This window comes from Muntiacus reevesi, chromosome 21 (assembly GCF_963930625.1).
Source record: "Muntiacus reevesi chromosome 21, mMunRee1.1, whole genome shotgun sequence".
Classification (NCBI taxonomy): domain Eukaryota; kingdom Metazoa; phylum Chordata; class Mammalia; order Artiodactyla; family Cervidae; genus Muntiacus; species Muntiacus reevesi.
The window spans coordinates 13,047,261-13,061,687 of record NC_089269.1 but is presented as its reverse complement, the minus strand read 5'-3'; the positions used below and the strand labels follow the sequence as shown (position 1 = coordinate 13,061,687).

The 14,427-nt window shown below is 37.5% G+C and overlaps 1 protein-coding gene across 1 annotated transcript; it reads left to right on the top strand.

Moving 5' to 3' along the window:
- Window positions 1–734: 734 nt before the first annotated feature.
- Window positions 735–1,664, top strand: LOC136152324 (olfactory receptor 5K1-like). The gene has a single exon (XM_065913625.1). The coding sequence runs from the start codon at window positions 735–737 to the stop codon at window positions 1,662–1,664; it is 930 nt and encodes a 309-aa protein (XP_065769697.1).
- Window positions 1,665–14,427: the final 12,763 nt, after the last annotated feature.

Here is a 14,427-nt window from a genome sequence, read left to right as displayed (position 1 = left end):
AGTGTGCTTGGGGGATCTGATTAACTTTATTAAGGAGTAGTATATACAAACTATGCATTAAATGAAGGATAAAAGGATGCAGATATCCTAGAAATAGGAATAAAGGCATGGACAGTCAGTGCTTATGAAAATGGGTATGAAACTGGGGAAAGGGATAAAGAGGTGATAATCAATTCTTATTTTACTCCTTAGCTTTCTGAGTTTACTTTCTTTAAAACTGAACAGTATTCTCAATAATCCTTAGTAATCTTCAAACAATTCTTAAGATATAAATTAACACATCTATTCTAAGCTATTTTAAAATATCTATTCCATTGGGAGAGTATATGAAAATTTAATTTTAAAAAGTTTCTATATATAAAAAAAGTAATTTAAATTCATTTTTAAAAGCTTTAATATAAAAATGGAAACAAATTTTATGGGCAAAATGAAGCAAATATGAGTATCTAGCTGTACACCATACTTCCATAAATTCATAAAGACAAACCTTTTCCACTGTTAGCAACCCCCTGTGATTACCAAATAGCCATGTAATTTTTGAGTTTCAGAGTTGAGGTCATAGGCACTGACACATTTTGGAGATGAATTTTCCCTAGAAGTTTGTGTCCTTGTATCACAAGACAGCAGGAAAAGCTTTCTTCTTATTAAAAAAAAACATTAAAAGGAAAGTTATACACATTCTACATTGGAATCTTATCTCTCCATAATTCCTATCTCAACAGACAACAATAGAGATGACAGAAGATAACCTCTCCTTGGCTACTGAATTTACCCTGACAGGATTTACAGATCACCCAGAGCTGAAGCCCCTTCTGTTCCTGGTCTTCCTCACCATCTATCTGATCACCATGGTGGGGAATCTTGGCCTGGTGGCATTGATAGTCACAGAGCATCGCCTTCACACACCAATGTACATCTTCCTGGGAAATCTCGCGCTGATGGATTCCTGTTGTTCTTGTGCTATTACCCCCAAGATGCTACAGAACTTCTTTTCCAAAGACAGAATGATTTCCCTCTATGAATGTATGGCACAGTTTTACTTTCTCTGCCTTGCTGAAACTGCAGATTGCTTTCTCCTGGCAGCAATGGCCTATGACCGCTATGTGGCCATCTGCAAACCACTGCAGTACTACACCATGATGTCACAGAAACTCTGCGTTCAGATGACCACGGGGGCCTACACAGCTGGAAACCTGCATTCCATGATTCACGTTGGATTTTTGTTTAGGTTAACTTTCTGCAGGTCTCATCAAATCAATCACTTCTTTTGTGATGTTCTTCCATTATACAGACTCTCCTGTGCTGACCCTTATATCAATGAATTAATGATATTTATCTTTTCAGGGTCAGTTCAAGTATTCTCTATTATCATAGTAATAATCTCTTATCTCCTCATCCTTTTCACGATTTTTAAGATGAAATCCAAAGAAGGAAAAGGCAAAGCCCTATCTACCTGTGCATCCCACTTTCTCTCCGTCTCAATGTTTTATGGTTCCCTTCTGTTCATGTATATCAGACCAAATTCAGTTAATGACACAGATAAAGATATACCTCTTGCTATTTTTTATACACTAGTTATCCCTTTGTTAAATCCTTTCATTTATAGTCTAAGAAATAAGGAAGTAATAAATGTTATGAAAAAAATTATGAAGAAAACATCATAACATTCTAAAATATCATTCCATATGGACAACTGATTTAAATTTGATAAAACTTTATTTTTAAAATCAAGCAATATTGAGAAAGTGGTAAATGACCATTTTGCATGGAAAATATTAAATTACTCAAACATGATGTTGTGTAAGTCATGCAAACAAGTTAAGAAAGGAGAGATTCTGCTGCAACGTATTTCAAAATATGTGACTAGGTTCCATCTCAGATAAACTAAATATTTATTATTGAGGTCACAGATTATGTCAGGATGTATTTACATATACTAGCAACTATTTGTTTCAGAGTATAATGAGCTACAATTTTCAATAAATCCAATAAATGCTAGAAATAGAAGTAACTATATATGAAAGTCTCCTCCACTTAATACTGTTGGCAACATCCTGGAATCCCACAAGGCATAATGTTACAAAATCTCCCATATTCCAGGTTCTCTAATACCAAACCCTTCTTAAGCAACAGCATGTGACAGAAGTAAACTATGTTTGAATTTAAACCACAATATTGAGTTTGCTTTAGAAATTATACTTAACTATGAAATCAAGCAGAACATGTATTCTCTAAGCAGTTTCCTTCTAGTGTTAGTTTTCTCTTAAGTTCTCGAAATAGAGGATCTGAATATATCACTGATTTACCAATATGAAGTTGAAAGTGAGGCTATTTATATGACATCTCTATGAATTTTACATTTTCATGTAGTCTGGCTGACTATCTATCATAAGATAGTGTAATTTATTAATGGAAGGGCGTTGTTCTCTGATAGTATTACTTGCCTTGTTTGCCATTAGAAATACCACTAACCTGGACTGACTGCAATGTAACATACTGATATAAAAACAGCATTAACAAAAAAGCTGGAGGTGCTTTTCAGGCATAAGAGAGGCAGAAAAAGTGAAAATTCTGATTATCTAAACTATGTATTGATTCTTACATGGGCAAATATAAAAGAAAAAATAATTTACTGACAAACTCTCATCAGCTGTTCACTAAGCTAGACTTTATGTTACGCCCTCAACTAGTTAGACCTTTTACAGGCTGGTCCAGAGTATAAAAATACCATACTCTGAAATACTGAGGAACATGCCCGACTCATCCAATTCCCCTGGTCTGACCTAGAATTTGAATCTATACTGTCTTTTCCTCTGTATGCTTTGGGAGTTCAGAAAATTGACAGCATGTAGCTTGGGGTATTGAGTTCTTAAGTAGCATGGGAAGTAACCTGTGCTACTGAAAACTGGGGGGGAAATGTAGTATTTGGAGAAACACAGGAACAGATATGACCAGAGTCAATATTTATAGAAATGAGTGTGGTACTGGGAGTGGGAGATGAGGAAGACGAACCATAGAACAGAGCCAGAAAGTGGACAAAACTGTTGGAGAGAGCTGTTGGTGAATGTGGGGAGAAGGGGGAAAGAGGATCAGGTTACTGAGAAACTTATACACTACCCTGAAGAATCCGAATTTATCTTAGAGCCATCAAACACTGAAGATAACCTGGCGCAGAGTGATGTAATTGTACAGTTCAGAAGTTTGATCTTGCAACTGACTGGAAGGAGACTTGAATCAAGGAGACTAACTTATTTTTAAGGAGAACTGAAACTGGAGAATATCCTAAACAGAGAGAAGTAGACAGAAAGAAGCAACATTAAAAAAAAATACTAAACTGTACCTGTTAGATAATAAAATGAAAGCCTATCTTCTTCCTGAATCAAACATGACATAACTGACTTCATACTTAACAAGGTACCTGACATATGGCCATTCAATAAGCATTTCCTTCAATATGCTTTTAATATAATTGAGTATGTTAAAATGTAATAGGCTTATTATTTTTCTTTTAATAGAATATTTTATTTTCTCAATTTCAAATCTCCTACTGTAAATACTGATAGATATAACCCAAAATAAAGCTTTTTAGGATTTAACATATTTTAGAGGCGGAAAGAAGTCTAGACAGCAAAACTTTGAAAAGCTCTGAATTAAATAGATGTTCTAATCCTGTATCACCCTCTATTTTAGTGGATATTTTGTTATTAGACTTCCATGCATTGATTTCATTTCCTTTTTCTAAGGGTACCGTGATTTCTGTCATGGACATCTGTAGCATTCATCTCACCATTAGCAACACTGAATCCCAGAGGTCTATTAAGGGAAAGTATGTGACTTACTTGAGGACAGTGAGAAAAAAAGAGGTGATTTTCCAGAAGTTTATAGGAAATATGTATCCTTTATTTTAATATAGGTCCACAAAACAGGTAGTGTTTATCTCTCTGATTTTCATGAAGCTTGGCACAGTCAACATTGCTTTTGTTAGCAAGAGTGAAACCAGCCTAGAGATGAAGTCAAAGAGACAAGAAAGATAGCTGAAAAATCACAGAGAAACAGACTTAGAATCACTGGAATAAACCATTCTTCCAGTTGCACAATCCAAAAGATCTTCGTACCGTCTGAGGTGCCGTATCTGCAAGTGAATAAATATTAACTGAAACACTTATTATTTACAAGTTTACAAATAACTTTTCAAAAAACTTTTTACCAATATCCATTTAATGCTCTATTAAGTCTTTTATTTTAATTATTAAATTTTAATTTCTCATGTGTTATAGGTCAGTCATGTCTGACTCTTTGCAGCCCCATGGACTGTAGTTCACCAGGCTCCTCTGTTCATGGAATTCTCCACACAAGAATACTGGAGTGAGTTGCTACTTCCTTCTCCATAAACATGTTGTTCAGTTCAGTTCAGTCACTCAATCACATCCAACTCTTTGCAGCCCCAAGGACTGCAGCATGCCAGGGTTCGCTGTCCATCACCAACTCAACTCATCATCATCACCATCATCAACTCATGAGTTTGCTCAAACTCATGTCCGTCGAGTCAGTGATGGCATCCAACCATCTCATTCTCTGTCATCCCCTTCTCCACATGACCTCAATCTTTCCCAGCATCAGGGTCTTTTCCAGTGCGTCGGTTCTTCATAATAGGTGGCCAAAGTATTGGAGTCTCAGCTTCAGCATCAGTCCTTCCAATGAATATTCAGGACTGATTTCCTTTAGGATGTACTGGCTGGATCTCCTTACAGTCCAAGGGACTCTCCAACACCACAGTTCAAAAGCATCAGTTCTTCAGCACTCAACTTTCTTTATAGTCCAACTCTCACATCCATACATGACTATTGGAAAAACCATAGCCTTGACTCGATAGACATTTGTTGGTAAAGCAATGTCTCTGCTTTTTAATATGCTGTCTAGGTTGGTCACAACTTTTCTTCCAAGAAGTAAGTGTCTTTTAACTTCATGGTTGCAGACACCAGCTGCAGTGATTTTGGAGCCCCCCCAAAAAATTAAGTCTTTCTCGGTTTCCATTGTTCCCCCATCTATTTGCCATGAAGTGATGGGACCAGATGTCATGATCTTAGTTTTCTGAATGTTGTTTTAAGCCAACTCTTTCACTCTCCTCTTTCACTTTCATCAAGAGGCTCTTTAGTTCTTCTTTGCTTTCTGCCATAAGGGTGGCGTCATCTGCGTATTGTAGAGTGAGTGAATAAAAAGCAACACAGTAGGTTGTCAGAATAAACAAGGAGATATAAGAAGCTAAATAATAGTGCAGAAACTAAAAACTCAGAATATGACAAAAGCATAATTTCAAAACAATAGATAAATGATAGTGTTTGGAAAACTATTCTGCATTGAGAAATAAGATTAGATTTCTATTTATATTTATACTAAAATATATTTCATGTGTACTGAAAACATAAGAATCAACACTGAATACAAATAGTAGAAGTAATTCTGAGAAAGGAAAAGATTTACTGTAAAAACACCAAATCTAGAAATCGTAAACCAGATAATCGATATATATATAATTCTCCAGATCATTGCCTATTTGCTCTCAATCCATTTCTCAACTTTCACATCTATGTTTTGTTTTATAAGCAATTTCAACTGTAAACTATTTGCCAGACTCCCTTTCAAATGACTTCGGGCTAGATTTGGACAATGAGAGGCACTGATAAGAAACTTCAGAGTGGAGGAAAAGAAATCGCAATATCTCTCCCCCTTTTCTCTGCTACAGGCAGTGTCTCCAGCACAACTTGCATCTTCTCACTGAGTCGAGCCCCGACAGGAAAATTGCTCAAGGCTGAAATCAATGGTTCTGTTAACATCACTGATCCCAGTAGGAGCTTCCCACCATTAGTAATCTTTCAATTGTCTTACTATTGCCTGTTTTAATCTTTGCTTTTATAATGCTTTGGAACTGTTCACTAAATTAAATTTTTCTCATTTTAACTAGTGGGCAAGATCTCAGTTTTGTTGAGTTGACTCTCTTAAAATGACTACGTAAAGTGTTAAAACCTTTACAGAACAATAAAAAAGTGGAGTAAACAGTCAAATAAAAATACAAAAAAAAAAAAAAAAGAAATTTATGAGAGAAAGAAAAGTTAAATGTCTTTATAAGGAGTGCTTATAATTCATATAAAAATGCAAACCTCTGAACAAAACAAGGACCAATGGCCATTCAAAAAAATTAAAATATGCAGTATGATTAAGAAAATATATTGTTTATTTTAAATTAAGGCTATTGAAACATTATGGCTTTATTTATTTCATTTTGGGAGTAATAAAGGGACGTGAAAGTGAAGTCGCTCAGTCGTGTCCGAATTTTTGCAACCCTGTGGACTGTAACCTACCAGTCTCCTCAGTCCATGGAATTTTCCAGGCAAGAATACTGGAGTGGGTTGCCATTTCCTTCTCCAGGGGATCTTCCAGACCCAGGGATCGAACCCGGGTCTCCCTCATTGCAGGCAGACGCTTTACCGTCTGAGCCACCAGGGAAGCCCGATAAAGGGAAAGAAGAGCTATAATTCTGTCAAATAGTTAAAGGAGTATGATAGCAAATTTGTTGGGACTGAAATGGAATAGGTACATTACTCAGATTGAAACAGGCTTTCTGGCGGACAGTGTAACAAAACAGATTAAAAACTTTCATAACTCTCATAAACTTTGCTCCAGGCTGTTCTCCTCTATTAATAATATATCAGAAATAAAGAATATATTTATATAGATATTAATAAGTAGCCTGTTTACAGTAAAAGAAAGTGAAATTAAAACATTCTTCAAAAAAGAAGTACACTTTAAATGATACACAAAAACTCACAGTAACTATAAAGCAAAAATCTAGTGTAGAAACAGAAAGGCTAAAAAGAAGGGGATCAAAGCATACAACTAAGAAAAGTATTAATATCAAATCACAAATGAGACAGCAAGAGATGAATAACAGAACAGAGGAATTACAAAATAGTATGAAAACAACAGAATGATATTAGTAAGCTCTAAATATCAATAATTACTTTAACTTCACCAATCAAAGGATGTAGACTAGCTAAATGGATTTTTTTAAGTCTTCCATATGCTGCTTATAAGACACTCATTTCAGATATAAGGAGACACAGAGACTGAAAATTGAGGGATGAAAAAAAAATTCTAGGCAAATGAAAACCAAAAGGATGCTGAGGTAGTACACTTACATCCAGAAAATAGACTTTAAGACACAGACTTTAGTGTGAGACAAAGAAGGTTATTTTCAAATGACAAAGGGGATATAACATTTGTGAGCATTTTTGCACCCAACATAGGGGTACCTAATTTTTATAAAGTAAATATTAAGTGACCTAAAGGGAGAAATAATATAACAGTAGAGGACTTCCCACTTTTACCACACAGAAACTCAATAAGGAACTTTTGCCTTAAGCTATATATTAGACCAAGTGAACTTAACAGACATATAAAGAATATTCCATCCAAAGGTAACAGAATACACAGTCTTCTCAAATGAACATAAAATATTCTCTAATATAGGTTATATGTTAAGCCATAAAATAAATCTTAAGAACTTTAAGAAGACTGAAAACATATGAAGCATCTTTTCCTAGTCCAAAGATATGAAATAAATTATCACAAAACTGGAAAATGCAAAAATGTATGGAAATAAAGGGCTTCCCTGGTGGCTCAGGGGTAAAGAACTGCCAATGCAGGACATGTGGGTTCCACTCCTGGGTCAGGAAGATCCTCTGGAGAAGGAAATGGCAACCCACTACAGTACCTCTGCCTGGAGAGAATGAGGATAGAGGAGCCTGGTGGGCTACAGTACATGGGGTTGCAAGGAGTAGGACAAGACTGAGCGCGCACACACACACACTTTGCATAATCAAAGTAATGGGAAATATTCTAGAAATATACAACTTACTAAAACTGAATCATAAAGAAACTGGAAATCCCAGAATAATGACTGGTAATTACTAGACACTGATTCACTAATCAAGAAACAAGCCCAGGATCAGATGGCTACACTGCTGAATTCTTCCAAATATTTAGAGAAGAATAAAAACCAATCCTTCTCAAACTCTTCCATAAATGGAAGATGAGGGAGCACTTCTAAACTCAATTAGAAGGCCAGAGTTACTCTGATATGAAAACGAGACAGACTGCACGAGAAAAGATAATAAGAACCCAATATTTCTAGTAAACAACCATCAGAAGAATCATGTTAATGAATGCAGAAAAAAGCACTTGACGACATTTAACATCCATCTATAATAAAAACCATAACAAAGTGGGCATAGCGGGAATGCACCTCAACATGATAAAGGTCACATATGACAAGCCTATAGCTAAATGATATTGAACACTGAAAATATGAAACTTTGCCTCTGACATCAGAATCAAGACAAGAATAACCACTCCTGCCACATTTACTGAATATAGTATTAGAAGTCCTAAACACTGCTGCTGAGTGAGTGATAATCGCTCAGTCATATCCTACTCTTTGCAAACCCAGGGAATGCAGCCCCTGCCAGGCTCCTTTCTCCATGGGATTCTCCAGGCAAGGATACTGGAATGGGTTGCCATTTCCTTCTCCAGGTTATCTTCCCTACCCTAGACAAAAACAAAAAAATAGAGGCCTCCAAATCTGTAAGGAAGTAGTAAAAATGTCATAATTTGCAGATGACATAATATTACACATAGAAAACCTTCAAGATCCCACCTAAATACAGTTAGAAATAAGTGAATCCAATATATTCTCAGGACACAAAATCAATATGCAAAAATCAGTTAATTTTCTATGCAAACTAACAGAAAGTAAAATTAAGGAAAAGATCAAATTTATAATTGCATCACACAGAAATAAAACAACTAAACGTATAAAGGCTACAGCAAGACAATAGGAGGGGTGCACTCACAATACAGTCAAATCTCACAACCCCAGGAGGGTGACCCAAAAATGGGAGAATAGTTAAAATTGTAGAGGCTCTACCCAATGAGTGAGGGGTCTTAGCCTCACATTGGGTGACCCAGTTTAAAGATCCTGGGCTGGGAAGACAAGTCCCTGGAACATTTGGCTCTGAAGGCCAGTGGGGCTTACTTTTAGGAGTCCCAGAGGGCTGTAGGAAAGAATTCATATTCAAAAGGCACACACAAAATCTCACATGCTCTGGGAACCAGGACAGAAGCAGTAAGCTGAGAGGAACCGGGGTCACACCTACCTGCTGATCTTGGATTGTTCCCCAGAGAGGCAAGAGGCAACTGCATATCACCATGGAGACACATACATCAGAGGCAGCCATTTGGGGGAGTTCTTTCTACCAACAGGTAAACACTGGTGCTGGGAAGCAGCATGCTGGAATCCTTGCTATAGCACACTATCTTCAGGATGCACCTTTGTTCCTACCCAATAGCATATAGGTAGGAGTGCGGGATGCTTCTAGCCAAGCAGCTAATTGGGAGAACATAGCCCCACTCACCAGTAGAGAAGCTACCTTAAGACCCAGTGAGCCAACTGAGGCCCTGATAACCAGAGCGCTCAGGCCTTGCCCCCACACACCATGCACAAGAACTAGACCAGGAGCTCCCAGAGTCCTGCAGCCAGAGATCCCGGGAGCCAGCTCTATCCACCTGTGGGCAGGCGCCAGCCCCAGAATTCCTGGACCAACCTCCAGTACGCATGCTCTAGCCTCAGGCTCAGTCTCGCAGCCAGTGGGCAGATAAGCCACAGAACAATCACATCCCTGCAGCCTCCTGACCTAGCACTCCCACCAGCAGGTCACACTCTGCCCCAGAACCAGCTGGGCCCTGTCCCTACCCACCAGCAAGCCAAGGCAAGCTTTGAAACAGTCCTAATCCCATTGCCAGCTATGTCAGGAATTGGTCCTGCCAAACAGTTGCCTGACATCAGCTCTGGGATACTTGGGCCCTACAGTCAGACCACAGGATATAGCTCTGCTTGCTGTAAACCAGTAGTAGCCTCAGTGCCTTGATTTACACACCAGTGGGTTGTCACAGCCCTGGGGTCTTCGGGGCCTCACCTCTGCCCACCAGTGAGCCAGAACAAGTTGTGGGGCTCACTGGGGTCCTGCAGCATGAAGCCCTGTGACCTGGCCCCACCAGCCAATGGTAGCAGGCTCCACACAAGGCATGGCCTGGCAACCAACATGGACCAGGAGACAACCACGTCTAATAGACCACCCACAGTAGTCAGCCTGCCACAACAGAAGGAATAATGCAGCCCACACAAGGGCACTCCTACAGCATTCAACTCTGGTGATGAGAGGGGAGTGCACTGCTGGAATACATAGGACATTTCCTATAAAAATACCTCTTCCCTAAGCTTGGGAAACATGACCGACCTACAAGACACTCAGAAATAAAAACCAGTTAGGCAAAATGAGATGACAGAGGAACATGGTCTAAATGAAGGAACAAGATAAAACCCCCCCAGAAAAACTAAGTGAAGATAGGCAATCAACCCAAGAAAGAGTTCAAGGCAAGGATCATGTTAATTATCAAATAACTCAGGAGAAGAATGGATGCACAAAGAAAGAAATTAGAAGTTTTTAACAAACAGTGTATTGCTGTGAGAGCTGGACCACAAAGAAGGCTGAGCACCAAAGAATTGATGCTTTCAAACTATGGTGCTGGAGAAGACTCTCGAGAGTCCCTTAGACAGCAAGAAGATCAAACCAGTCAATGCTAAAGGAAATCAACCCTGCATACTCATTGGAAGGACTGATGCTGGTGCTGACGCTGCTTTGGCCACCTGATGTGAAGAGTCAACTCATTGGAAAAGACCCTGATGCTGGTAAACATTGGGGGCAGGAGGAGAATGGTGTGACAGAGGATAAGATGGTTGGATGACATCTTTGACTCAATGGACATGTTTGAGCACACTCTGAGAGAGAGTGAAGGACAGAGAAGTCTAGCATGCTGCAGTCCATGGGGTCAAAAGAGTCAGACACAACTGAGGGACTGAACAAAACAACAGTTAGAAAATACAAAGGACATCCAAAGAGAGATGAGTAATACAATAACTGGTGAAAAATACACTAGAAAATATCAACAGTATATTAGGACATGGATCAGCAACATGGAACAGAATAGTAGAAATTACTAACATTGAACAGAAAAAAGAAATGAGAATGGAATGGAAAGAAACTTAAGAGTCCTCTAGGACAACATTAAGCATACTAATATTTATATTATAGGGGGCCCAGAAGGAGAAGATAGATAAAAAGAGGTTGAGAATAAAATTTGAAGATGTAATGACTTAAAACATCCCTTAAAACACCCCTAACATGGGAAGGACTTTCCTGTGGCTCAGACAGTGAAGCCTTTGCCTACAATGCGGGAGACCCGGGTTCGATCCCTGTGTCGGGAAGATCCCCTGAAGAAGGAAATGGCAACCCATTACAGCATTCTTGCCTGGAGAATCCCATGGACAGAGGAGCCTAGCGGGATATAGTGCATGGGGTCGCAGAGAGTCAGACACGACTGAGTGACTAACACTGGGGTTTAGCTAAAGGATTCATGCTTAGTGAAATGAGTTCAGCAGAGAAAGGCAAATGCTGTACTATATCACTTATATGTGTAATCTAAAAAATAAGCCAAACTAGCAAATGTAAAAAACAGAAACATATTTAAACAGATAGGAACAAACGAGAGGTTATCAGTGGGCAGAGGGAAGAAGTGGGGGCCAAGACAGAGTCAGATGATTAAGAGGTACAAACTACTATGCATAAAATAAATAACCTACACGGATAGCATTATGAAAACAGGTGAAATTCTCTATCAATAAACGACTATTACCTATAAAAATGGTGAAATGCTATCTTGTACAACTGAAACTTACATAATATACTTCAACTCCACCTCAATAAAGAAAAAATTAAGTACAGAGCAAAAAATAATACACAGCAAAAAAATTATAATGACATTTTCCACAGAAATAGACAATTTTAAAATCTGTATGGGATCACAAAATACCCCAAGTACCCAAAGCCATCCTGAGAAAGAAGGCAGATGCATTATATATAATGTATAATATTGTATTAGGTTCAGGTGTAAAACATAGTAACTCATTATTTTATAGATTATGCTTCATTTAAGGTTAACATGAAATATTGGCTGTATTCCCTACGTTGTACAATATATCACTGTAGTTTACTTATATTATACACAGTACTTCATCTCTCTCAATCCACCTTATCTTACAGCACGCCCATTTCCTCTCCAACTATTAACTGCTAGTTTATTCTCTGTATCAGTGAGTCTGTTTCTGTTTATTATATTCATTAATTTGTTGTATTATTTAGATTCCACATGTAATTTGCTTTAACCTCACTGTCTCACAGGGCATCTTTATATGTATTGGTTATAAATCTCCCTACAGAAATGCACTTATGTCGGTCCTGAGTAATCTCTTAGGATTTGATAGAGAACTTTAAATTAGCATTGTAAGGAACATAATTGTTGACTAAGCTATTTGAAATCGCTCATATTTTCATTCTTTTAATCCCAAATGTTTTCTAGACCAAGGTTTATATTCTGGTGTTCTATGAGATCTAACACTATAAACCAAACAAGACTTTTTCAGTGAAATCCAGGTAAAGGATTTATTCTAATTTATCTTTAATTTTAGTATTAGTATCCATTAACATCTATGAGGCATTAAGCATTTTTTGTTGTTGTTTTATTTCAACAAATCAGTTTTCTTCCCTGCTTTTCTCAACACTGAAGGCGACGGAAAAATTAGGATGAGAATGACACTTCAATTCACTCTGACCTTTTCTGATTAAAGTCGAACCTCAAATATACAGGTAAGGAAACAAAGTAACTCTGTTAAACAATTCCAGCACTCACATGGAATGTCTTTTCTAGCTAGGATGAATAAGTAGCTCATATTTAATACTTTAAAACAAATAAATAACATATTCAGCAAAGGCCTTTATTTTGATGTTTTGATTAAGGGAAAAAAATTTTGATTACAGAATTAATATCAGACTTCAGTCATCATTCCTAATGGATACCTAAACAATGGCAGAAGACAGTTATTTAAAGGAAAACAAAATGTGTTCTCAAAAATTATATTACAATTTAAAAGGTTTTCTCTTTTTCTACTTGTTAGAAAACTAACGTATAAAGGGAAGCTTACTTTTATTAGCTTTGAATCTACTGCAATATACTTCAGAAAGTCTAACATAATTTTCTTAGAAACAGAAAAATAATAGACTGGTCAACTCAGATAAAAGAAGGATATCTAAACTTTTCATAAAAACAGACTTTTATTAAAACATATTTGACATATAACATGTGTAAGTCAAACTTGTTGACTTCATACAATAATAAATAGTAATGGGATTGCCACTGTAGCACTCTATCACATCATATAACTGTCATTTCTTTCTTGCGGTAGGAATAGTTAAGATCTGGTCTCTTAGCAACTTTGATTAGAATAAAAAGTTGTCTTTATCCAGTATACTATGTGTTACATCTACAGAATTACTTATATATTAGTTTCAAATTAATACACTCAAACATCTCTCTAATTCTCCCATTCCTCAGCTCCTGGTAACCACCACTTTTATGAGTTTGGCTTTCTGAGATGCACATGTAAGTTATGTCTTACAGTATTTGTCTTTATCTGACTTACCTCACTTAGCATAATGTCCTCAAGGTCAATCCATGTTGTCATAAATGGACGGAGAGCCTTATTTCTCACAGTTGAATACATGGCACCATACTTTTAACCTTTTATCCTTTGATGGTCACTTGGGTGTTTATATATGCCTGCTATTGTCACTAATGCTCCACAGGAGTGCAGATACCCTTTTGCTAATCTGTTTTCATCTCCTTCTAGTATATACCCAGAAGCAGGATTGTGAGGTCATATGGTAGTTCTAGTTTTATTTGAGGAACCTCTACATTGATATCCATGTTGGCTGAACCAATTTTCACTCCCACCAACAGAGGTTTCTCCACATTCTCAGCAACATGTGTAATATTTTGCCTTCTTAATGACTGGCATTTTGACAGGTGTGAGATAATATCTCCTTTAATTTGCATTTCCCTAACTAATGTGAATATCTTTTCATGAGTCTATTGGCGATTTGAATTTTTTATCTTTTTAGTTCCTTAGCCCATTTTGTGATCACATTGTTTGTACATTTATTGATATGTTGCACTGTACAAGTTCCTTATATACTTTGGATGTGCGTGCATGCTCAAGTTACTTCAGTCGAGTCCGACTCTGCAACACTATGGACTGTAGCCCACCAAACTCCTCTGTCCATGGGATCCTTCAAGCAAGAATACTGGTGTGGGTAGCCAATTCCTCCTCCAGGGGATCTTTCCAATCCAGCGGTCAAACTCAAGTCTCCTGCATCTCCTGCACTAGCAGGCAGATTCTTTACTGCTGAGCCACAAGGG